The 25975-nt window shown below is 38.0% G+C and overlaps 1 protein-coding gene across 1 annotated transcript in view; it reads left to right on the forward strand.

Moving 5' to 3' along the window:
• LOC128662501 (protein tyrosine phosphatase domain-containing protein 1-like) overlaps window positions 1–13060 on the forward strand; it is a 292909-nt gene extending 279849 nt beyond the window's left edge. The window contains exons 11-12 of the mRNA XM_053716280.1: window positions 11191–11301; window positions 12908–13060. Of these exons, the coding sequence (XP_053572255.1) occupies window positions 11191–11301; window positions 12908–13060 (264 nt within the window). The remainder of the gene's footprint in view (window positions 1–11190; window positions 11302–12907) is intronic.
• The last annotated feature ends 12915 nt before the right edge of the window (window positions 13061–25975 follow it).

Below are 25975 nucleotides of genomic sequence, written 5' to 3' on the forward strand. Positions count from 1 at the left end.
ACCACCATGTGTGAGAGCAGCAGTGGAAAAGGCGTCAGAAGGAGATAGTCAGGTTTCAGGAATTGCTAAAAGGGTGAAAGCACTTGTTATAAACAGGTCATGAATGGCTGTAAGTTTGTTGCAGACAGAGCGAGAGTTCCATAGAGCACACGTAAAAGGAGTGTGTGTGTGTGGGAGGCATTGGATGGAAATGAGGTTATGTGTGTTGCTTTTATTAAAGTTTCTATAAGGAGTGCGTGATAGGGTAATGGTGGGAATGAGGGTGGGCCCAGCATTTGGAGAGATATTGCCTGATGCTAATAGCAGCAAGATGGATAGTAAGAGTAGGTGAGAATGAGATTTATTGCACCTGGGGTGGTGCAGTTTATGGATATAGATTTTAAAATAGAAAGTAGTTCATGAGAGCTAAGGTATGGAGAAGAAAGGAGAGAGGGGCCGATATAAACTGCATGTGAGAAGGGTAAGGTATGAGCATGTGAGCTAAGGTAAGGAGAGAGGGGCCGATATAAACTGCATGTGGAGAAGGGTAAGGTATGAGCATGTGAGCTAAGGTAAGGAGAGAGGGGCCGATATAAACTGCATGAGGAGAAGGGTAAGGTATGAGCATGTGAGCTAAGGTAAGGAGAGAGGGGCCGATATAAACTGCATGAGGAGAAGGGTAAGGTATGAGCATGTGAGCTAAGGTAAGGAGAGAGGGGCCGATATAAACTGCATGTGGAGAAGGGTAAGGTATGAGCATGTGAGCTAAGGTAAGGAGAGAGGGGCCGATATAAACTGCATGTGAGAAGGGTAAGGTATGAGCATGTGAGCTAAGGTAAGGAGAGAGGGGCCGATATAAACTGCATGTGAGAAGGGTAAGGTATGAGCATGTGAGCTAAGGTAAGGAGAGAGGGGCCGATATAAACTGCATGTGAGAAGGGTAAGGTATGAGCATGTGAGCTAAGGTAAGGAGAGAGGGGCCGATATAAACTGCATGTGAGAAGGGTAAGGTATGAGCATGTGAGCTAAGGTAAGGAGAGAGGGGCCGATATAAACTGCATGTGAGAAGGGTAAGGTATGAGCATGTGAGCTAAGGTAAGGAGAGAGGGGCCGATATAAACTGCATGTGAGAAGGGTAAGGTATGAGCATGTGAGCTAAGGTAAGGAGAGAGGGGCCGATATAAACTGCATGTGAGAAGGGTAAGGTATGAGCATGTGAGCTAAGGTAAGGAGAGAGGGGCCGATATAAACTGCATGTGAGAAGGGTAAGGTATGAGCATGTGAGCTAAGGTAAGGAGAGAGGGGCCGATATAGGTAAGGAGAGAGGGGCCGATATAAACTGCATGTGAGAAGGGTAAGGTATGAGCATGTGAGCTAAGGTAAGGAGAGAGGGGCCGATATAAACTGCATGTGAGAAGGGTAAGGTATGAGCATGTGAGCTAAGGTAAGGAGAGAGGGGCCGATATAAACTGCATGTGAGAAGGGTAAGGTATGAGCATGTGAGCTAAGGTAAGGAGAGAGGGGCCGATATAAACTGCATGTGAGAAGGGTAAGGTATGAGCATGTGAGCTAAGGTAAGGAGAGAGGGGCCGATATAAACTGCATGTGAGAAGGGTAAGGTATGAGCATGTGAGCTAAGGTAAGGAGAGAGGGGCCGATATAAACTGCATGTGAGAAGGGTAAGGTATGAGCATGTGAGCTAAGGTAAGGAGAGAGGGGCCGATATAAACTGCATGTGAGAAGGGTAAGGTATGAGCATGTGAGCTAAGGTAAGGAGAGAGGGGCCGATATAAACTGCATGTGAGAAGGGTAAGGTATGAGCATGTGAGCTAAGGTAAGGAGAGAGGGGCCGATATAAACTGCATGAGGAGAAGGGTAAGGTAAGAGCATGTGAGCTAAGGTAAGGAGAGAGGGGCCGATATAAACTGCATGAGGGGAAGGGTAAGGTATGAGCATGTGAGCTAAGGTAAGGAGAGAGGGGCCGATATAAACTGCATGTGAGAAGGGTAAGGTATGAGCATGTGAGCCTGCTTGTGGAATAGACATGAGACTGTTAAAAGGAAAAGAAGTCCTGAAAACATAGCAGAATGTTAAGTGCAAAAGATTTTTTGAATGAAAATATTTAGCTTGCCTCAAATCCTGTTCAATTCTTGTCTAATTCCCAGCGCTGCCACTTAAAGATGGTGACTTGTCTGATTCTCAGCACTGCCACTTAAAGATGGTCACTTGTCTAATTCTCAGCGCTGCCACTTAAAGATGGTGACTTGTCTGATTCTCAGCGCAGCAAAATAAAGATGGTCACTTGTCTAATTCTCAGCGCTGCCACTTAAAGATGGTCACTTGTCTAATTCTCAGCGTTGCCACTTAAAGATGGTCACTTGTCTAATTCTCAGCGCTGCCACTTAAAGATGGTTCTTGTCTAATTCTCAGCACTGCCACTTAAAGATGGTCACTTGTCTAATTCTCAGCCTTGTGACTTAAAGATGGTCACTTGTCTAATTCTCAGCACTGCCACTTAAAGATGGTCACTTGTCTAATTCTCAGTGCTGCCACTTAAAGATGGTCACTTGTCTAATTCTCAGCGCTGCCACATAAAGATGGTCACTTGTCTAATTCTTATTGCTGCCACTTAAAGATGGTCACTTGTCTAATTCTCAGTGCTGCCACTTAAAGATGGTCACTTGTCTAATTCTTATTGCTGCCACTTAAAGATGGTCACTTGTCTAATTCTCAGCCCTGCCACTTAAAGATGGTCACTTGTCTAATTCTTATTGCTGCCACTTAAAGATGGTCACTTGTCTAATTCTCAGCACTGCCACTTAAAGATGGTCACTTGTCTAATTCTCAGTGCTGCCACTTAAAGATGGTCACTTGTCTAATTCTCAGCCCTGCCACTTAAAGATGGTCACTTGTCTAATTCTCAGCGCTGCCACTTAAAGATGGTCACTTGTCTAATTCTCAGCACTGCCACTTAAAGATGGTCACTTGTCTAATTCTCAGCGCTGCCACTTAAAGATGGTCACTTGTCTAATTCTCAGTGCTGCCACTTAAAGATGGTCACTTGTCTAATTCTCAGCACTGCCACTTAAAGATGGTCACTTGTCTAATTCTCAGCGCTGCCACTTAAAGATGGTTCTTGTCTAATTCTCAGTGCTGCCACTTAAAGATGGTCACTTATCTAATTCTCAGCGCTGCCACTTAAAGATGGTTCTTGTCTAATTCTCAGCGCTGCCACTTAAAGATGGTCACTTGTCTAATTCTCAGCACTGCCACTTAAAGATGGTCACTTGTCTAATTCTCAGCGCTGCCACTTAAAGATGGTTCTTGTCTAATTCTCAGCGCTGCCACTTAAAGATGGTCACTTGTCTAATTCTCAGCGCTGCCACTTAAAGATGGTCACTTGTCTAATTCTCAGCGCTGCCACTTAAAGATGGTCACTTGTCTAATTCTCAGCCCTGCCACTTAAAGATGGTCACTTGTCTAATTCTTATTGCTGCCACTTAAAGATGGTCACTTGTCTAATTCTCAGCGCTGCCACTTAAAGATGGTCACTTGTCTAATTCTCAGCACTGCCACTTAAAGATGGTCACTTGTCTAATTCTCAGTGCTGCCACTTAAAGATGGTCACTTGTCTAATTCTTATTGCTGCCACTTAAAGATGGTCACTTGTCTAATTCTTAGTGCAGCCACTTAAAGATGGTCACATGTCTAATTCTCAGTGCTGCCACTTAAAGATGGTCACTTGTCTAATTCTCAGCGCTGCCACTTAAAGATGGTCACTTGTCTAATTCTCAGCACTGCCACATAAAGATGGTCACTTGTCTAATTCTCAGCGCTGCCACTTAAAGATGGTCACTTGTCTAATTCTCAGCACTGACACTTAAAGATGGTCACTTGTCTAATTCTCAGTGCTGCCACATAAAGATGGTTCTTGTCTAATTCTCAGCGCTGCCACTTAAAGATGGTCACTTGTCTAATTCTCAGCACTGCCACATAAAGATGGTTCTTGTCTAATTCTCAGCGCTGCCACTTAAAGATGGTCACTTGTCTAATTCTCAGCACTGCCACTTAAAGATGGTCACTTGTCTAATTCTCAGTGCAGTCACTTAAAGATGGTCACTTGTCTAATTCTCAGCACTGCCACTTAAAGATGGTCACTTGTCTAATTCTCAGCGCTGCCACTTAAAGATGGTCACTTGTCTAATTCTCAGCGCTGCCACTTAAAGATGGTCACTTGTCTAATTCTCAGCGCTGCCACTTAAAGATGGTCACTTGTCTAATTCTCAGCGCTGCCACTTAAAGATGGTCGCTTGTCTAATTCTCAGCACTGTCACTTAAAGATCGTCACTTGTCTAATTCTCAGGACTGCCACTTAAAGATGGTCACTTGTCTAATTCTCAGCGCTGCCACTTAAAGATGGTCACTTGTCTAATTCTCAGCACTGCCACTTAAAGATGGTCACTTGTCTAATTCTCAGTGCTGTCACTTAAAGATGGTCACTTTTCTAATTCTCAGCACTGCCACATAAAGATGGTCACTTGTCTAATTCTCAGCGCTGCCACTTAAAGATGGTCACTTGTCTAATTCTCAGTGCTGCCACTTAAAGATGGTCACTTGTCTAATTCTCAGCGCTGCCACTTAAAGATGGTCACTTGTCTAATTCTCAGTGCTGCCACTTAAAGATGGTCACTTGTCTAATTCTCAGTGCTGCCACTTAAAGATGGTCACTTGTCTAATTCTCAGCGCTGCCACTTAAAGATGGTCACTTGTCTAATTCTCAGCGCTGCCACTTAAAGATGGTCACTTGTCTAATTCTCAGCGCTGCCACTTAAAGATGGTCACTTGTCTAATTCTCAGCGCTGCCACTTAAAGATGGTCACTTGTCTAATTCTCAGCGCTGCCACTTAAAGATGGTCACTTGTCTAATTCTCAGCGCTGCCACTTAAAGATGGTCACTTGTCTAATTCTCAGCGCTGCCACTTAAAGATGGTCACTTGTCTAATTCTCAGCACTGCCACTTAAAGATGGTCACTTGTCTAATTCTCAGCACTGCCACTTAAAGATGGTCACTTGTCTATTTCTCAGTGCTGCCACTTAAAGATGGTCACTTGTCTAATTCTCAGTGCTGCCACTTAAAGATGGTCACTTGTCTAATTCTCAGCGCTGCCACTTAAAGATGGTCACTTGTCTAATTCTCAGTGCTGCCACTTAAAGATGGTCACTTGTCTAATTCTCAGCCTTGTCACTTAAAGATGGTCACTTGTCTAATTCTCAGCACTGCCACATAAAGATGGTTCTTGTCTAATTCTCAGCACTGCCACTTAAAAATGGTCACTTGTCTAATTCTCAGTGCTGCCACTTAAAGATGGTCACTTGTCTAATTCTCAGTGCTGCCACTTAAAGATGGTCACTTGTCTAATTCTCAGTGCTGCCACTTAAAGATGGCCACTTGTCTAATTCTCAGCGCTGCCACTTAAAGATGGTCACTTGTCTAATTCTTATTGCTGCCACTTAAAGATGGTCACTTGTCTAATTCTCAGTGCTGCCACTTACAGATGGTCACTTGTCTAATTCTCAGTGCTGCCACTTAAAGATGGTCACTTGTCTAATTCTCAGCGCTGCCACTTAAAGATGGTCACTTGTCTAATTCTCAGCGCTGTCACTTAAAGATGGTCACTTGTCTAATTCTCAGCCTTGCCACTTAAAGATGGTCACTTGTCTAATTCTCAGTGCTGCCACTTAAAGATGGTCACTTGTCTAATTCTTATTGCTGCCACTTAAAGATGGTCACTTGTCTAATTCTCAGTGCAGCCACTTAAAGATGGTCACTTGTCTAATTCTCAGTGCTGCCACTTAAAGATGGTCACTTGTCTAATTCTCAGTGCTGCCACTTAAAGATGGTCACTTGTCTAATTCTCAGCGCTGCCACTTAAAGATGGTCACTTGTCTAATTCTCAGCACTGCCACATAAAGATGGTTCTTGTCTAATTCTCAGCGCTGCCACTTAAAGATGGTCACTTGTCTAATTCTCAGCACTGCCACTTAAAGATGGTCACTTGTCTAAATCTCAGTGCAGTCACTTAAAGATGGTCACTTGTCTAATTCTCAGCACTGCCACTTAAAGATGGTCACTTGTCTAATTCTCAGCGCTGCCACTTAAAGATGGTCACTTGTCTAATTCTCAGCGCTGCCACTTAAAGATGATCACTTGTCTAATTCTCAGCGCTGCCACTTAAAGATGGTCACTTGTCTAATTCTCAGCGCTGCCACTTAAAGATGGTCACTTGTCTAATTCTCAGCGCTGCCACTTAAAGATGGTCACTTGTCTAATTCTCAGCGCTGTCACTTAAAGATGGTCACTTGTCTAATTCTCAGCGCTGCCACTTAAAGATGGTCACTTGTCTAATTCTCAGGACTGCCACTTAAAGATGGTCACTTGTCTAATTCTCAGCGCTGCCACTTAAAGATGGTCACTTGTCTAATTCTTATTGCTGCCACTTAAAGATGGTCACTTGTCTAATTCTCAGGACTGCCACTTAAAGATGGTCACTTGTCTAATTCTCAGCGCTGCCACTTAAAGATGGTCACTTGTCTAATTCTCAGCGCTGCCACTTAAAGATGGTCACTTGTCTAATTCTCAGCACTGCCACTTAAAGATGGTCACTTGTCTAATTCTCAGCGCTGTCACTTAAAGATGGTCACTTGTCTAATTCTCAGCGCTGCCACTTAAAGATGGTCACTTGTCTAATTCTCAGCACTGTCACTTAAAGATGGTCACTTGTCTAATTCTCAGTGCTGTCACTTAAAGATGGTCACTTGTCTAATTCTCAGTGCTGCCACTTAAAGATGGTCACTTGTCTAATTCTCAGCACTGTCACTTAAAGATGGTCACTTGTCTAATTCTCAGCGCTGCCACTTAAAGATGGTCACTTGTCTAATTCTTATTACTGCCACTTAAAGATGGTCACTTGTCTAATTCTCAGTACTGCCACTTAAAGATGGTCACTTGTCTAATTCTCAGTGCTGTCACTTAAAGATGGTCACTTGTCTAATTCTCAGTGCTGCCACTTAAAGATGGCCACTTGTCTAATTCTCAGTGCTGCCACTTAAAGATGGTCACTTGTCTAATTCTCAGCGCTGTCACTTAAAGATGGTCACTTGTCTAATTCTCAGCGTTGCCACTTAAAGATGGTCACTTGTCTAATTCTCAGCGCTGCCACTTAAAGATGATCACTTGTCTAATTCTCAGCGCTGCCACTTAAAGATGGTCACTTGTCTAATTCTCAGCGCTGCCACTTAAAGATGGTCACTTGTCTAATTCTCAGCGCTGCCACTTAAAGATGGTCACTTGTCTAATTCTCAGTGCTGCCACTTAAAGATGGTCACTTGTCTAATTCTCAGTGCTGCCACTTAAAGATGGTCACTTGTCTAATTCTCAGTGCTGTCACTTAAAGATGGTTCTTGTCTAATTCTCAGTGCTGTCACTTAAAGATGGTCACTTGTCTAATTCTTATTGCTGCCACTTAAAGATGGTCACTTGTCTAATTCTTATTGCTGCCACTTAAAGATGGTCACTTGTCTAATTCTTATTGCTGCCACTTAAAGATGGTCACTTGTCTAATTCTTATTGCTGCCACTTAAAGATGGTCACTTGTCTAATTCTCAGATCTGCCACTTAAAGATGGTCACTTGTCTAATTCTCAGCGATGCCACTTAAAGATGGTCACTTGTCTAATTCTCAGTGCTGCCACTTAAAGATGGTCACTTGTCTAATTCTCAGTGCTTCCACATAAAGATGGTCACTTGTCTAATTCTCAGCGCTGCCACTTAAAGATGGTCACTTGTCTAATTCTCAGCCTTGCCACTTAAAGATGGTCACTTGTCTAATTCTCAGCACTGTCACTTAAAGATGGTCACTTGTCTAATTCTCAGCACTGTCACTTAAAGATGGTCACTTGTCTAATTCTCAGCACTGCCACTTAAAGATGGTCACTTGTCTAATTCTTGTCTATTTAAAACTAAATACTTACCTGTAAAATAAACCCTAATCTAGCTACAATATAACTAATAGTTACATTGTATCTAGCTTAGGTTTTATTTTTATTTTACAGTAAGTTTGTATTTATTTTAACTAGGTAGAATAGTTACTAAATAGTTATTAACTATTTACTTACTACCTAGCTAAAATAAATACAAATTTACCTGTAAAATAAAACCTAACCTGAGTTACACTAACACCTAACCTTACACTACAATTAAATAAATTATCTAAATTATATACAATTACCTAAATTACAAAAAGCAAACAAACACTAAATTACACAAAATAAAAAAAGAAATTATCAGATATTTTAACTAATTACACCTAATCTAATAGCCCTATCAAAATAAAAAGCCCCCCCAAAATAAAAAAAGCCCTACCCTAAACTACCAATAGCCCTTAAAATGACTTTTTGCGGGGCATTGCCCCAAAGAAATCAGCTCTTTTACCTGTAAAAAAATACAAATAACCCCCCAACAGTAAAATCAACCACCCACACAACCAACCCCCCAAATAAAAGCCTAAATAAAAAAACTTAAGCTCCCCATTGCCCTGAAAAGGGCATTTGGATGGGCTTTGCCCTTAAAAGGGCATTTAGCTCTTTTTCAAGTGCCCAAACCCTAACCTAAAAATAAAACCCACCTAATAAACCCTTAAAAAAAACTAACATTAACCCCCGAAGATCCACTTACAGTTTTGAAGACCCGACATTCATCCTCAACAAAGCTAGGAGAAGTCTTCATCCAAGCGGTAAGAAGTCCTCAACGAAGCCGGGAGAAGTCTTCATCAAAGCTGGCAGAAGTGGTTCTCCAGACGGGCAGAAGTCTTCATCCAGACGGCATCTTCTATCTTCATCCATCCGGTGCGGAGCGGGTCCATCTTCAAGACATCCGGCGCAGAGCATCCTTTTCTTACGACGGCTCTTCTGGAATAAATGTTCCTTTAAGTGACGTCATCCAAGATGGCATCCCTTGAATTCGGATTGGCTGATAGAATTCTATCAGCCAATTGGAATTAAAGGTGAAAAAAATCCTATTGGCTGATGACGTCTATTTGTTTTTTTTTCTGGTCCTAGGAAGGTCAGAAAAACTTTTACCATTTCTTTGCCATCTTGGTTAAAGCTTTTGTTTCTTAAAGCTTATTTGGAGGTGGGACAGTCTTCGCTTCAGAGTATTACAGCTCATTCTACTAGTTCAGTTGCCACTTCTTGGGATTTTAAGAATGAAGCTTCGGTTGTTTAATTTTGCAAAGCAGCAACTTGGTTTTCTTTGCATACATTTACTAAATTTTATCATTCTGATGTATTTTCTTCTTTTGAAGCAGTTTTTGGTAGAATAGTTCTTTAGGCAGCTGTCTCAGTTTGATTCTTCTGCTTTTAAGTTTTTTTCTTCAGTTTATGAGAAACTTATTTTTTGGCTGTTTTTATTTTATCCCTCCCTTTCTAGTAACTCTTCTGTGGACTTCCACATCTTGGGTACTTCTATGCCATACGTCACTAGCTCATGGACTCTTGCCATAATTTATGTAAGAACTTACCTGATAAATTAATTTCTTTCACATTGGCAAGAGTCCATGAGGCCCAGCCTTTTTATGGTGGTTATGTTTTTTTTGTATAAAAGCACAAATATATTTCCAGTTCCTCTTTTTGTATGCTTTTTTACTCCTTATTTTATCACCCCACTACTTGGCTATTTGTTAAATTAAATTGTGGGTGTGGTAAGGGGTGTATTTATAGGCATTTTGAGGTTTGGGAAACTGCCCCTCCTGATAGGATTGTATATCCCATACGTCACTAGCTCATGGACTCTTGCCAAAATGAAAAAAATGCATGTATCAGGTAAGTTCTTACATAAATTATGTTTTAACAATATAAGTAAAGAATAAAGGTTTAGGGTTTAATGAGCACTCTTTCCTAGTCTAAGTAGTAAGGAATTAAAAAAATATAACATTTAATTAAATAATAATTAAATGTAAAAATGAGGAAACAACCTCTATATAATAAATGAACCACGGCCAACAACAGTAACAGGCAACCTGTATTTAAAAGGGTGGCATTTGGGGCTTCTGCTTGTTACTGTTCCCATTGACAAAGGCCACTACTTGGGCTGAAACTAGTTTGTGTATTCTATTAGTGATATTGCATGTTTTTCACCCCTGGTACCTGATGCCGACAAGTGCAGCTATCGGCCAGGAAACAGGGGGGTGAATGCATGCGCTTTTTATCTCACTTGATTATTACTTTGGTTGGTGGGGTTTCATTTATTATAAAGAGGTTGTTTCCTCATTTTTACATTAAATTATTATAAGTTATTTTTTAATTCCTTACTACTTAGACTAGGAAAAGTGTGCTAAACCTTTATTCTTTACTTATATTTGTATCTCCACAACAATAGCAGAGGATGAATCAGGTTGAGTGAACCTCTTGGATATCAGGGAGTTCTGTAATTGTTGATTTACAAAGAGTTGCAGCCCTTTCTGGCCATGTCTACCCAACCCTATCTGCTGAGTCTAAATCTCATCTCAAACTAACAACCTTAACTTCCAAGCCTATCTCTCAACCCTAACCTCCAAGGCTAACCCTCAACTCAAACTGTCAACCCTAACAACCAAGCCTACAACTCTACTTGCAATGCCTAGACCCCAAACTTAGCCCTCAATCCTAACCTCTAAGCCTAACCCTCAACTATAACTACCAAGCCTAAACTCCAAGCTTATACCTCAATCCTAACCTTAATTATAACTGTCAAGCCTAACTTCCAAGCCTATACCCCAACCCTAACCTTCAAGCCTACTCTCAGCTCTAACTGCCAATTCTAACCTCCAGGCATAACAATCAACTCTAACTGCCAAGCCTAACCCCCCTCAAACCCCAACCTTCAAGCCAACCATCAGCTCTAATTGCCAAGCCTAATGTCCAAGCCTGTCACTGAACGCTAACCTCCAAGCCTAACCCTCAATTCTAACTGCCAAGCTTAAACTCTAACCCTATCCCACAAATAAAAAGTTATCAGAACACTTTCCCTAGTGCTCAGTACTGCAGCTCAGTTGTGTCATTCCATATACAGGAAGCCCACCTGTGCGTTGTTTTTTATTTGCTGCACAATATTGCATCTTTACAGCTGAATGTCACATTATGTGTATGTGTGAGACATTGTATCTTTCTTTTGCAGTGTCAAGGGGAGACTCTCTGCTGTCTTCTGCAGTGTGTCAGTAAGTTCACCTCTCTGCCCCCTTCGTTAGAGGATATGGTGTTGTTAAGAGTAATACGAGGCTTGACACAGGTGAGTGCAAATACCCTTCTCCCCAATGTACATACCTCGATCAGGTCCTTTTCTTTCAATCAGGTGTGGGACAGGAAGCCCCACTTCTCAGGTGTGACAGGATGTCCCTCTCCCTCAGGTGTGTGACTGGAAGTCCCTCTCCCCCAGGTGTGTGATGAAAGGTACCTCTCCCCCAAGTTTGTGACAGAAGGTTTCTCTCTCTCAGGTGTGTGACAGTAAGTCTCTCTCCCCATGTGTGAGACTGAAGGTTTCTCTCTCCCCATGTGTGAGACAGAAGGTTTCTCTCTCCCCATGTGTGTGACAGAAGGTTTCTCTCTCTCTCAGTTGTGTGACAGTAAGTCTCTCTCCCCATGTGTGAGACAGAAGGTTTCTCTCTCCCCATGTGTGTGACAGAAGGTTTCTCTCTCTCTCTCTCTATCAGGTGTGTGACAGTAAGTCTCTCTCCCCATGTGTGAGACAGAAGGTTTCTCTCTCTCTCTCTCTCTCTCTCTCTCTCTCTCAGGTGTGTGACAGTAAGTCTCTCTCCCCATGTGTGAGACAGAAGGTTTCTCTCTCCCCATGTGTGAGACAGAAGGTTTCTCTCTCCCCATGTGTGAGACAGAAGGTTTCTCTCTCCCCATGTGTGAGACAGAAGGTTTCTCTCTCCCCATGTGTGAGATAGAAGGTTTCTCTCTCCCCATGTGTGTGACAGAAGGTTTCTCTCTCTCAAGTGTGTGACAGTAAGTCTCTCTCCCCATGTGTGTGACAGAAGGTTTCTCTCTCTCAGGTGTGTGACAGTAAGTCTCTCTCCCCATGTGTGAGACAGAAGGTTTCTCTCTCCCCATGTGTGAGATAGAAGGTTTCTCTCTCCCCATGTGTGTGACAGAAGGTTTCTCTCTCTCAAGTGTGTGACAGTAAGTCTCTCTCCCCATGTGTGTGACAGAAGGTTTCTCTCTCTCAGGTGTGTGACAGTAAGTCTCTCTCCCCATTTGTGTGACAGAAGGTCTCTCTCTCAGGTGTGTGACAGTAAGTCTCTCTCGTCATGTGTGTGACAGAAGGTTTCTCTCTCTCTCTCTCTCTCTCTCTCTCTCTCTCTCTCTCAGGTGTGGGACAGTAAGTCTCTCTCGTCATGTGCCAAATAACCTTGTTAGAAAAACTGGAGACGTATGAATATGATCTTCCAGTTAATGGGAACTTAATGCTATTCTGTATTCAATGGACTGCAAAAGTGTTACATTTCTTGTGTTTATGAAACGTTACAGTAATTTATGTCATGTCTTCACTGCACAAAATTATCATATATAATTGTCTAATATGCATGTTATCTTGGCAAATAAGTATCATAACTGATGCATGACTGGCGCACGATTGGGCATGATTGGCATATGACTGGCACATTACTGGGGGATGAATGGCACATGACTGGTATATGACTGGTACAAGTGGCATATGAGTGGCATATGACTGGCACATGAGTGGTGCCTGACTGGTATATGAATGACACATGAGTGGCGCATGATTGGTATATGACTGGCACAATACTGGTATATGAATGGTACGAGTGGCATATGACTGGCATATGACTGGCACATGACTGGTATATGATTGACATTTGTTTTCTTCGCAGCTTCCCAAAGATGGTCCCAATATGCCTTCCAATGTTTTACAGCAACTGCGCTCCATAGAGTATGAGATACGACTGCACAGGATGACCGCTCGGGGACTACGCAAGCAACAGCTGCCAATTGTAGCAACACAGAAAATGCAGCAAACAAAGTAGAGAAGAAAGACAGAGAAATAAGAGAAGAATATGTGACATTAGTCCTATAAATACACACAGAGGGGCTGAGACATAAATATAAAGATAAGGATCAGGGGATTAATATAAACATACGGATCAGGTGATTAATATAAAGATACGGATCAGGGGATTAATATAAAGATACGGATCAGGGGATTAATATAAAGATACGGATCAGGCGATTAATATAAAGATACGGATCAGGCGATTAATATAAAGATACGGATCAGGCGATTAATATAAACATACGGATCAGGCGATTAATATAAAGATACGGATCAGGCGATTAATATAAAGATACGGATCAGGCGATTAATATAAAGATAAGGATCAGGGGATTAATATAAAGATAAGGATCAGGTGATTAATATAAAGATAAGGATCAGGGGATTAATATAAAGATACGGATCAGGTGATTAATATAAGGATCAGGCGATTAATATAAAGATACGGATCAGGGGATTAATATAAAGATACGGATCAGGGGATTAATATAAAGATACGGATCAGGGGATTAATATAAAGATACGGATCAGGCGATTAATATAAAGATACGGATCAGGCGATTAATATAAAGATACGGATCAGCTGATTAATATAAAGATACGGATCAGGCGATTAATATAAAGATACGGATCAGGCGATTAATATAAAGATACGGATCAGGGGATTAATATAAAGATACGGAACAGGTGATTAATATAAAGATACGGAACAGGTGATTAATATAAAGATACGGATCAGGGGATTTATATAAAGATACGGATCAGGGGATTTATATAAAGATACGGATCAGGGGATTTATATAAAGATACGGATCAGGTGATTAATATAAGGATCAGGAGATTAATATAAAGATAAGGATCAGGGGATTAATATAAAGATAAGGATCAGGGGATTAATATAAAGATAAGGATCAGGGGATTAATATAAAGATAAGGATCAGGGGATTAATATAAAGATACGGATCAGGTGATTAATATAAGGATCAGGTGATTAATATAAAGATAAGGATCAGGTGATTTATCTTTCCTTATATTTGGGATTCAAAGTGTTTTCTGCTCCTTGACATTTGTTTTTTGAAGTAAAGATATGGGCTATATGTGTAGATATCTATAGCAACGGCTGTTCCCCATAAACTTTTAAATATACAAAGATCCCTACTGGTTCTGGAAACGGTTGAAAGATTCTATATAACGCTCTTGATCCCTGCTTGTGGAAAGTGGATGTTTACTTTGTCTATATTATAAGGAAGTTTGCTGTTCTTCTATTTTTGAAAGCTGGTGACTCTCTAAGTGACTCTTTATATGTTAAAGTTGGTAACCTGAAGTAAACCTTACCTGGTTGCTACTGTTGTGATTAAGAAATATAAAGTGTTAATAAAGAAAGAAGGAAGGGTGACGTTAGAAGATACAAAAGAAAGAAGAGGAGCCTAGTTATCTCAGGCTTGTTGCTTTTGGTTGAAAGACCAACTTTATCAGAAAGAAAAATTTTAATTGAAAGGACACCAGTTGGTTCAGTAACTAACTATAACAAAGAGGATACTGGCTGTTTTAAGAAAGTTGATCAATAACTTCACTGGACTCTAAAATATATATGTACTTTTATTTTCTTCTTTCTTAGGTTTGATAGGAAAAGTGGGTCTATGACTCTTTAAACTGGTGATTCATTACAGTACCTTTACAGATTACAGATTATGGTCATTTGAATATAAATAATTGTTCCTTGTTTATGTCTGCTAACATCTAGGAGAATTGACTATTGGATGTGGGTTTTTTTTTTTCTTCAATGAAACAGACTATAGTGACTGGATGGTGTAAGAGTTAGGAGGAAGGAGTCCTTATACTTGAAAGAAATACTGCTTATGCCTCTAAATGTTTTGAGTGGTATTCCTGTATGGGAGTTAATTAAGTGAATTCATAATTGAAATAGAGTAGAAAAACAACTTTGCAGCAAGTAGATTTAGTGAGAATTAAGTAAGAACCATCAGTACTCTTCTACAAAAGTAACATCTTTTCTAAGTGTTGCCCTGGTAAAGACTTCAATATAGGTATTAGAGATTATTTAATCTAAATAAATATTTAGATAATTACCTGTTTAACTACATTATAATAATTATAATAAGACCTAGACTAATATTTATTGACTATTATAACATTGAAATAAGTCAATAAGATATTCATTGGATTGGTGTGAGTTTTATGGAAAAATTATTTTTAAAAAACAATATACCTCCCAAAAAACAAGGAGACAAGCAAACAAGACTATCATTAGATAGGTTCACAGAAAGACCAATGGCAGTAGCAGAGATCATGGCTGACAAAGAAGGAACATCTTTGATTACACAAATCACTGAAATTCTAATCCCTAAAATAGATGGAGTACAAAAAGAAGTTCAAAGAGATATACTAACGTTAACGTTGGAGATTAAGAATTTTCAATTCAGATTAGGTGAATCAGAGCAAAGAATTTCTGACATTGAAGATGGCCAGACATCCCTGATAGAAAGAATGATGGAATTAGAGAAACAGAATAAATCTTTAGTAATGAGATTGGAAAATTTAGAGAATCGCTCGAGACAGAAAAATGTAAGAATATTAGGAGTTTCAGAATCTATAAAACCAAATGAGTTAAAAGAATTTGTAGAAGTAGAGCTACCAATCCTATTAGGAATACCTAAAGAAAAAGGACCTTTCTTAGTAGAAAAGGCCCAGAGAATAAATGTGGTAAAGAAAAACAATTACGCTCGAGATTTCATAAGACCTGTATTAGTAGAGTTTGCCAGCTTCAATACTAAAATGTTCATATTTAATGCATATAAACAAATGAACTCACTCTTTTTGCAAGACAGAAGAATCTCTATCTATCAGGATTATGCAGTAGAAACTGCCAGAGCTAGAAGAGAGCTAATCCCGTTATGTAATGAGTTGAATAATAAAGGTTTTAAAGCCTTTCTGATCTTTCCAGCAAAAATTAAGATTTTACTTCAAGATGAAACAAAAATGTTAAACAGTAGAGAAGAAACAATGAGGTTTTTAGAATCTGACAGAAATTAGGAGGTTAGGAGAGGAGGAGAGGCCTAGGGAATTTAGATGTGGTATAGACAGAAAGAAATCGGGGCGGGAAAATATTTTTTATATATTTATTTATTTTTTTTCACCTAGGGTAACTATATAATACTCCTATTATACGTGAATAATAGGGATCTTAGAATATTAATAATTGAATTAAAGGGGCACTATTAAAAGGGTAAGAAAGAAGGGATAAAGGAAGAAATTCTTTTAGAGTCACACTAAACACAACCTTAAAACACTATTTATAATTTTCACACAAGTAGTAAATTTATTTTATGTCACTAGTTTTTTTTTTTTTTCTCACACAGTTGGGTTACTAGACCCACAGAAGACACTTTTATATATTTTCATAAGCGAATAATAAGGCACCTAGAAAATTAATAATCTAATTAAATGGCCACTATTAAAGGGTAAGAAGGAAATGAAAAACCTTTTTTTCTTTTTTTTTTTTTTCACCTAGGGTAACTATATAATACTCCTATTATATGTGAACAATAGGGATCTTAGAATATTAATAATTGAAATAAAGGGGCACTATTAAAAGGGTAAGAAAGAAGGGATAAAGGAAGAAGCTAAACACAACCTTAAACACTATTTATAACTTTCACACAAAGTAGTAAATTAATTTTATGTCACTAGTTTTTGGTGTATTTTTTTTTTTCTCTCTCCCTCCTTTCCCCGGGCCTGACCTCCTCTCTTGATTTCTTTTTTTGGAAATTCTTAAGTAAAGTAAAAATGATAAATATTGCATCTTGGAATGTGGGTGGAATTAATTCCCCCATAAAAAGAAAAGCTATCCTTAATCAGTTAAAAAAAATAGGTAAAGTAGATCTAGCTCTGCTACAAGAAACTCATCTATTAGATAAGGAACATGAGAAATTGAAAAGAGATTGGGTGAAAGAAGTGGTTTTCTTATCATATAAAAAAGCTAGTAGAGGTTTGGCAATTTTATTCAGTAAATCATTGGAATATGAGATTAAAAAGATAATTTACGATCCACTGTGTAGATATATAATAATATCATTGGTCATTAACAATATACAAACAACAATATGTAATATTTATGGTCCAAACGAGAATTGTTCATTTTGGGAAAAACTGTTAAAAGTTTTGCTTAAATATGTGGACACTAATTTAATAATTGGTGGTGATTTTAATTTATCTCCAAACTTCGTCTTAGATAGAAGCAAGAACACTGTAGGAAATCAAAAAAAGGGATCTATTAAAAGAGGGAAATATGATAAAAAAATGGTAAATTTATTATCAGAGACATTAGGATTAATTGAAGCATGGAGATATAAAAATCCAACACAAAGAGAATTTACGTATTATTCAAAAGTGCAAGATTCCTTTTCTAGGATTGATTTCTTTTTGATCTCTAAGGCCTTATTAACACATATAGAGGAAGTAAATATCAATGAAATTGTTATCTCGGATCATGCTGTAATAGATTTAAAATTATCGCTAGGTGGGAAACGTAATGGAACAATTAGTTTTAGATATCCAAAGTTTCTATATGGATTGGACCCCTTTAGAGATCATATTAAGCAAAAATGGAGAGAATATTTAGACCATAATCTTAGGAGCTGTCAAAATAATGAAACCATCTGGGAGGCTGGGAAGGCGGTAATTAGAGGAGAAATAACTGCTTATGTATTAAACTATAATAAAGAAATAAATAGACAATATAAAGAATTAAGTGAAAAAACAGCACACTCATATAGCCAATTTATAGAAGTTAGATCTGAATTTTGGAGGAAAACATATATGGAAGATAGAGAAGCATTGGAGGTACATTTAAATCAACAGGCTATAAGAGACATTAGGAAAGAAAAAGGGAAATTATATAGATTTGGAAATAGATCGGGTAAGATTTTGGCCTCTATAGTAAAGATACAGAACTCGACGAAACAAATTTTATCTATAAAATCTAAAGAAAAAATATCAATTAAAAATTCTGAGATAGTAGAGGAATTCAGAAAATATTACTGTAAGCTATATACTTCTGAGAGTACTAAAGAAGAAGGAAAAAGTAAACTTTGTATGGATGAAACTAAAATCCCAAAGATTTCACAAGAACAACAAGATTCTTTAAATTCTTTGGCCTAGATTTAGAGTTTGGCGTTAGCCGTGAAAACCAGCGTTAGAGGCTCCTAACGCTGGTTTTAGGCTACCGCCGGTATTTGGAGTCACTCAAAATAGGGTCTAACGCTCACTTTCCAGCCGCGACTTTTCCATACCGCAGATCCCCTTACGTAAATTGCGTATCCTATCTTTTCAATGGGATCTTTCTAACTCCGGTATTTAGAGTCGTTTCTGAAGTGAGCGTTAGACATCTAACGACAAAACTCCAGCCGCAGGAAAAAAGTCAGTAGTTAAGAGCTTTCTGGGCTAATGCCGGTTTATAAAGCTCTTAACTACTGTACTCTAAAGTACACTAACACCCATAAACTACCTATGTACCCCTAAACCGAGGTCCCCCCACATCGCCGACACTCGAAAAAATTTTTTTAACCCCTAATCTGCCGACCGCCACCTACGTTATCCTTATGTACCCCTAATCTGCTGCCCCTAACACTGCCGACCCCTGTATTATATTTATTAACCCCTAATCTGCCCCCCTCAACGTCGCCTCCACCTGCCTACACTTATTAACCCCTAATCTGCCGACCGCAAAGCGCCGCCACCTACGTTATCCTTATGTACCCCTAATCTGCTGCCCCTAACACCGCCAACCCCTATATTATATTTATTAACCCCTAATTTGCCCCCCACAACGTCGCCTCCACCTACCTACACTTATTAACCCCTAATCTGCCGACCGGACCTGAGCGCTACTCTAATAAAGTTATTAACCCCTAATCCGCCTCACTAACCCTATCATAAATAGTATTAACCCCTAATCTGCCCTCCCTAACATCGCCGACACCTAACTTCAATTATTAACCCCTAATCTGCCGACCGAATCTCGCCGCTATTCTAATAAATGTATTAACCCCTAAAGCTAAGTCTAACCCTAATACTAACACCCCCCTAAGTTAAATATAATTTAAATCTAACGAAATTAATTAACTCTTATTAAATAAATTATTCCTATTTAAAGCTAAATACTTACCTGTAAAATAAATCCTAATATAGCTACAATATAAATTATAATTATATTATAGCTATTTTAGGATTTATATTTATTTTACAGGTAACTTTGTATTTATTTTAACCAGGTACAATAGCTATTAAATAGTTAAGAACTATTTAATAGCTAAAATAGTTAAAATAATTACAAATTTACCTGTAAAAGAAATCCTAACCTAAGTTACAAATAAACCTAACACTAGACTATCAATAAATTAATTAAATAAACTACCTACAATTACCTACAATTAACCTAACACTACACTATCAATAAATTAATTAAATACAATTGCTACAAATAAATACAATTAAATAAACTAGCTAAAGTACAAAAAATAAAAAAGAACTAAGTTACAAAAAATAAAAAAATATTTACAAACATAAGAAAAATATTACAACAATTTTAAACTAATTACACCTACTCTAAGCCCCCTAATAAAATAAAAAAATGCCCTACCCTATTCTAAATTACTAAAGTTCAAAGCTCTTTTACCTTACCAGCCCTGAACAGGGCCCTTTGCGGGGCATGCCCCAAGAAATTCAGCTCTTTTGCCTGTAAAAAAAAACATACAATACCCCCCCAACATTACAACCCACCACCCACATACCCCTAATCTAACCCAAACCCCCCTTAAATAAACCTAACACTAAGCCCCTGAAGATCATCCTACCTTGTCTTCACCATACCAGGTTCACCGATCGGTCCAGAAGAGCTCCTCCGATGTCCTGATCCAAGCCCAAGCGGGGGGCTGAAGAGGTCCATGATCCGGCTGAAGTCTTCATCCAAGCGGGCCAGAAGAGGTCTTCCATCCGATTGAAGTCTTCATCCAAGCGGCATCCATCCGGAGCGAAGCGGCAGCATCCTGAAGACCTCCACCGCGGAACATCCATCCTGGCCGACGACTGAACAACGAATGACGGTTCCTTTAAATGACGTCATCCAAGATGGCGTCCCTCGAATTCCGATTGGCTGATAGGAATTAAGGTAGGAATATTCTGATTGGCTGATGGAATCAGCCAATCAGAATCAAGTTCAATCCGATTGGCTGATCCGATCAGCCAATCAGATTGAGCTCGCATTCTATTGGCTGTTCCGATCAGCCAATAGAATGCAAGCTCAATCTCGGATGGATGTTCCACGGTGGAGGTCTTCAGGATGCTGCCGCTTCGCTCCGGATGCCGCTTGGATGAAGACTTCAATCGGATGGAAGACCTCTTCTGGCCCGCTTGGATGAAGACTTCAGCCGGATCATGGACCTCTTCAGCCCCCCGCTTGGGCTTGGATCAGGACATCGGAGGAGCTCTTCTGGACCGATCGGTGAACCTGGTATGGTGAAGACAAGGTAGGATGATCTTCAGGGGCTTAGTGTTAGGTTTATTTAAGGGGGGTTTGGGTTAGATTAGGGGTATGTGGGTGGTGGGTTGTAATGTTGGGGGGGGTATAGTATGTTTTTTTTTACAGGCAAAAGAGCTGAATTTCTTGGGGCATGCCCCGCAAAGGGCCCTGTTCAGGGCTGGTAAGGTAAAAGAGCTTTGAACTTTAGTAATTTAGAATAGGGTAGGGCATTTTTTTATTTTGGGGGTCTTTGTTATTTTATTAGGGGGCTTAGAGTAGGTGTAATTAGTTTAAAATTGTTGTAATATTTTTCTTATGTTTGTAAATATTTTTTTATTTTTTGTACTTTAGCTAGTTTATTTAATTGTATTTATTTGTAGCAATTGTATTTAATTAATTTATTGATAGTGTAGTGTTAGGGTAATTGTAGGTAGTTTATTTAATTAATTTATTGATAGTCTAGTGCTAGGTTTATTTGTAACTTAGGTTAGGATTTCTTTTACAGGTAAATTTGTAATTATTTTAACTATTTTAGCTATTAAATAGTTCTTAACTATTTAATAGCTATTGTACCTGGTTAAAATAAATACAAAGTTACCTGTAAAATAAATATAAATCCTAAAATAGCTATAATATAATTATAATTTATATTGTAGCTATATTAGGATTTATTTTACAGGTAAGTATTTAGCTTTAAATAGGAATAATTTATTTAATAAGAGTTAATTAATTTCGTTAGATTTAAATTATATTTAACTTAGGGGGGTGTTAGTATTAGGGTTAGACTTAGCTTTAGGGGTTAATACATTTATTAGAATAGCGGCGAGATTCAGTCGGCAGATTAGGGGTTAATAATTGAAGTTAGGTGTTGGCGATGTTAGGGAGGGCAGATTAGGGGTTAATACTATTTATGATAGGGTTAGTGAGGCGGATTAGGGGTTAATAACTTTATTAGAGTAGCGCTCAGGTCCGGTCGGCAGATTAGGGGTTAATAAGTGTAGGCAGGTGGAGGCGACGTTGTGGGGGGCAGATTAGGGGTTAATAAATATAATATAGGGGTCGGCGATGTTAGGGGCAGCAGATTAGGGGTACATAAGGATAATGTAAGTAGCGGCGGTTTACGGAGCGGCAGATTAGGGGTTAATAATAATATACAGGTGTCAGCGATAGCGGGGGCGGCAGATTAGGGGTTAATAAGTGTAAGGTTAGGGGTGTTTAGACTCGGGGTACATGTTAGAGTGTTAAGTGCAGACGTAGGAAGGGTTACCGCATAGCAAACAATGGGGCTGCGTTAGGAGCTGAACGCGGCTTTTTTGCAGGTGTTTGGTTTTTTTTCAGCTCAAACAGCCCCATTGTTTCCTATGGGAGAATCGTGCACGAGCACGTTTTTGAGGCTGGCCGCGTCCGTAAGCAACTCTGGTATCGAGAGTTGAAGCTGCTTTAAAAATGCTCTACGCTCCTTTTTTGGAGCCTAACGCAGCCTTTATGTGGACTCTCGATACCAGAGTTATTTTTATGGTGCGGCCAGAAAAAAGCCGGCGTTAGTTTTTCGGGTCGTTACCGACAAAACTCCAAATCTAGGCCTAAGATAACCTTAAAAGAAGTTGAGGAAGTAATAGTTAATTTATCCCTAGGTAAAGCTCCAGGACCTGATGGTCTTCCGGCAGAATGGTACAAAAGTATGAAGGATTCTGTATTAGATATAATGACAAATTTATTTAATGACTATCTCAGTGAAAATATAAAGCCCTCGACAGTGTTTTCTGCGGCTAATATTATAGTAATCCCTAAAAGTGGGAAAGACCCACAATGTGTTACTTCATACCATCCAATATCCCTTCTCAACCAAGATTACAAGATATTGACCAAAATACTTTCTAATAGATTAAAAATTTTCCTTCCAGAATTAATACATAAAGATCAATCCGGATTTATTCAGGCGAGATCATCTAGTAAAAACATACGTAAGGTTCTTCACATAGTAAATTATTTCTGGCTCTTGAAACAACAAAGGAATAATGAGTTGATTCCAAACACTCTGTTGTTGGCCTTAGACGCCGAAAATGCCTTTGACAGAGTCGAATGGCCTTATTTCACATCTTGTTTAACAGAATATAATATAAAAGGCCCATTTAATAATTTCATCAAAAATGTTTATTCAAAAGCAAATGCATCAGTTATTGTTAATGGTGAAACTTCAGCTAGATTCACTATGGGTAGGGGAACTCGTCAAGGATGCCCCCTATCCCCTCTTTTATTCAATTTAACTTTGGAACCTTTGGCAACTAAATTAAGAAATGGTATAGAAATAGAGGATAAAAAATACCATCTCTCGATGTACGCAGATATGATGTTGCTTTTTATTCAAAATCCTGAGATACACTTAACTAAGATTATAGCTGTTATCTCTGATTTCGGTGAATTTTCAGGTTTTAAAGTAAACTACACAAAATCAGAAGTATTATGGTTAAATAAAAGAGATATAGAGGTTTTAGGAGAATTGCCATTTACAGAGGCACTAAATTTTATAACTTATCTTGGGATTGATATATCCTCAAATCCAGAAAATTGGTATAATTTAAACTACGAGAATATTTTTGTATCTTTGGAAAAATCACTTAGAAGATGGAATTCATTACCCATCTCGTTAATGGGAAGAGTACACATAATTAAAATGATGATTTTACCTAAGTTACTATATCCCCTAAATATGTTACCAATATTAATACTCAGAAAAGACCTTGAAAGATTAAATAAGATTTTTACTAGGTTTATTTGGAAGGGAAAAAAACCACGTATTAGTTTAGAAAAATTAAAGCAACCAATGCTACAAGGGGGTTTAGGGGTACCGGATGTGTATCTATATAATCTTTCATCACTAACTAGAATAGCTATAGAGTGGTTAATGGGTACTGAACACTTTTCTGAAAGTTCCTTGGAAAGAATACCAGTAAAGGGAATAAGTAAAGCATTTGTATTACATATGGACTTGAAAGATATTGATAGTGTAGTTAGGAATAATATCATGTATAGAGATATTTTGAGAGCATGGCATTTCATCAGTAAGATTATGCACTTTCCAATTAGAGGATCGATAAATTTACCCATAAATGGTAACCCAAATTTTAGACCCGGTATGAATTCTGTTACATTTAGGGAATGGGTAAAGAAGGGAATATATAAGATAGGAGATTTATTAAGCCCACTGAATAAATCAATATATACATTTAAAGAGCTTCAATGTAAATATAGTTTATCTGATCAACATCAGTTTGCATATAACCAAATAGTTCACTATATAAAGGAGATTATAAGTAAATTTCCCGATACCATATGGGATCCACACCCCTTATATTTTATGATGGAGAATTATAAAAAAGAAATATACTCTTACTCAAAATTATATAAGAAACTAATAGACTTGAACCTATTTAGTATAAGGGAGAAGATTATTGAGGGCTGGCAAAGAGAAGCCTCTGTAAATTTGGAAGTATTGCAAATAGAAAAAAGCTTGAAAACTATTATGACAACTACTCATGACTCATACCTTAGGGAATCTCAAATGAAAGTTCTACATAGATTTTATATAACACCTAAAATGGCCTCAAGATGGTTCAACTGTAAAAGAAATTGTGTTAAATGTAATTTGTATGATCCCAATTTAAAACATCTGTTTTGGGACTGTCCGAAAATTGGTCAATTTTGGGCAAAGATCAGTTATTGGGCATCTAGGATTTTAAAATATAAGATTAACCTGAATTTGTTTAATATTTTACATGTATGTAATGAGCAGGTTAAACAAGAAAACACTAAACTGTTGTTTATGATAATTCTTATAGGGAGAAAATGTATAATGAAAAAGTGGTTATTAAATAGAGGTCCCAGTATGAAGGAGTTCTTTAGGTGCATGTTAGAACAATTGAATATAGAACTATTTGATGTATTATACGATAAGGATATAAGAATAACTGAGTTTAATAAAAAATGGGGAATCTTTATTAATAGTTTAGACCCTCAGGAAAAAAATAGTATCTTGGCTCCAGTTAGAATATAAGAGGCTTGTACTTTGACTCTAAGGTGAAATTAGTAGTTTTAGGGCTATATTTGTTCGAATTAGGCTCTGATAGGGAAAACTACGTGAGGTTTAGCTATACCTTGAGGAAGGGTTGGGAAGCTTTATTTAGTTAAGACAAATTAAATTAAATTTGTAAGATGTTAAGAGTAAGTGATACCCAGTCTGGAACTTATAAGATTATGGTCTAAATTGGTAATAAGAAATTACTTCTGAAATAACCAGAAATTTACTTCACTTTAAACTTGGTTTAAAGCATGTATATTGTATGTGATGTTTTAAGTATAAGAGCTTTTTTATGGATTTGTTGAAATTGTACGTAATGAAATGTTCAGGTGAATTATTGAATATTTTATGACTTTGTATTTTTTATGAATTATATCAATAAAAATAATATTAAAAAAAAAAAAAAAAAAAAGAAGAATATGTGACATTAGTCCTATAAATACACACAGAGGGACTGAGACATAAATATAAAGATAAGGATCAGGCGATTAATACAAAGATACGGATCAGGCGATTAATATAAAGATACGGATCAGGTGATTAATATAAAGATAAGGATCAGGTGATTAATATAAAGATACAGATCAGGTGATTAATATAAAGATACAGATCAGGTGATTAATATAAAGATAAGGAACAGGTGATTAATATAAAGATAAGGATCAGGTGATTAATATAAGGATCAGGTGATTAATATAAAGATAAGGATCAGGTGATTAATATAAAGATAAGGATCAGGTGATTAATATAAAGATACGGATCAGGTGATTAATATAAAGATACGGATCGGGTGATTAATATAAAGATAAGGATCAGGTGATTAATATAAAGATTAGGATCGGGTGATTTATATAAAGATAAGGATCGGGTGATTAATATAAAGATAAGGATCGGGTGATTAATATAAAGATAAGGATCGGGTGATTTATCTAAAGATAAGGATCAGGTGATTAATATAAAGATAAGGATCAGGTGATTAATATAAAGATAAGGATCAGGTGATTAATATAAAGAGATGGATCGGGTGATTAATATAAAGATAAGGATCGGGTGATTTATATAAAGATAAGGATCAGGTGATTAATATAAAGATAAGGATCGGGTGATTAATATAAAGAGATGGATCGGGTGATTAATATAAAGATAAGGATCGGGTGATTAATATAAAGATAAGGATCGGGTGATTTATCTAAAGATAAGGATTGGGTGATTTATCTAAAGATAAGGATCGGGTGATTTATATAAAGATAAGGATCAGGTGATTTATCTAAAGA

This window comes from Bombina bombina, chromosome 6, assembly GCF_027579735.1.
Source record: "Bombina bombina isolate aBomBom1 chromosome 6, aBomBom1.pri, whole genome shotgun sequence".
In the NCBI taxonomy this organism is placed as follows: Eukaryota; Metazoa; Chordata; class Amphibia; order Anura; family Bombinatoridae; genus Bombina; species Bombina bombina.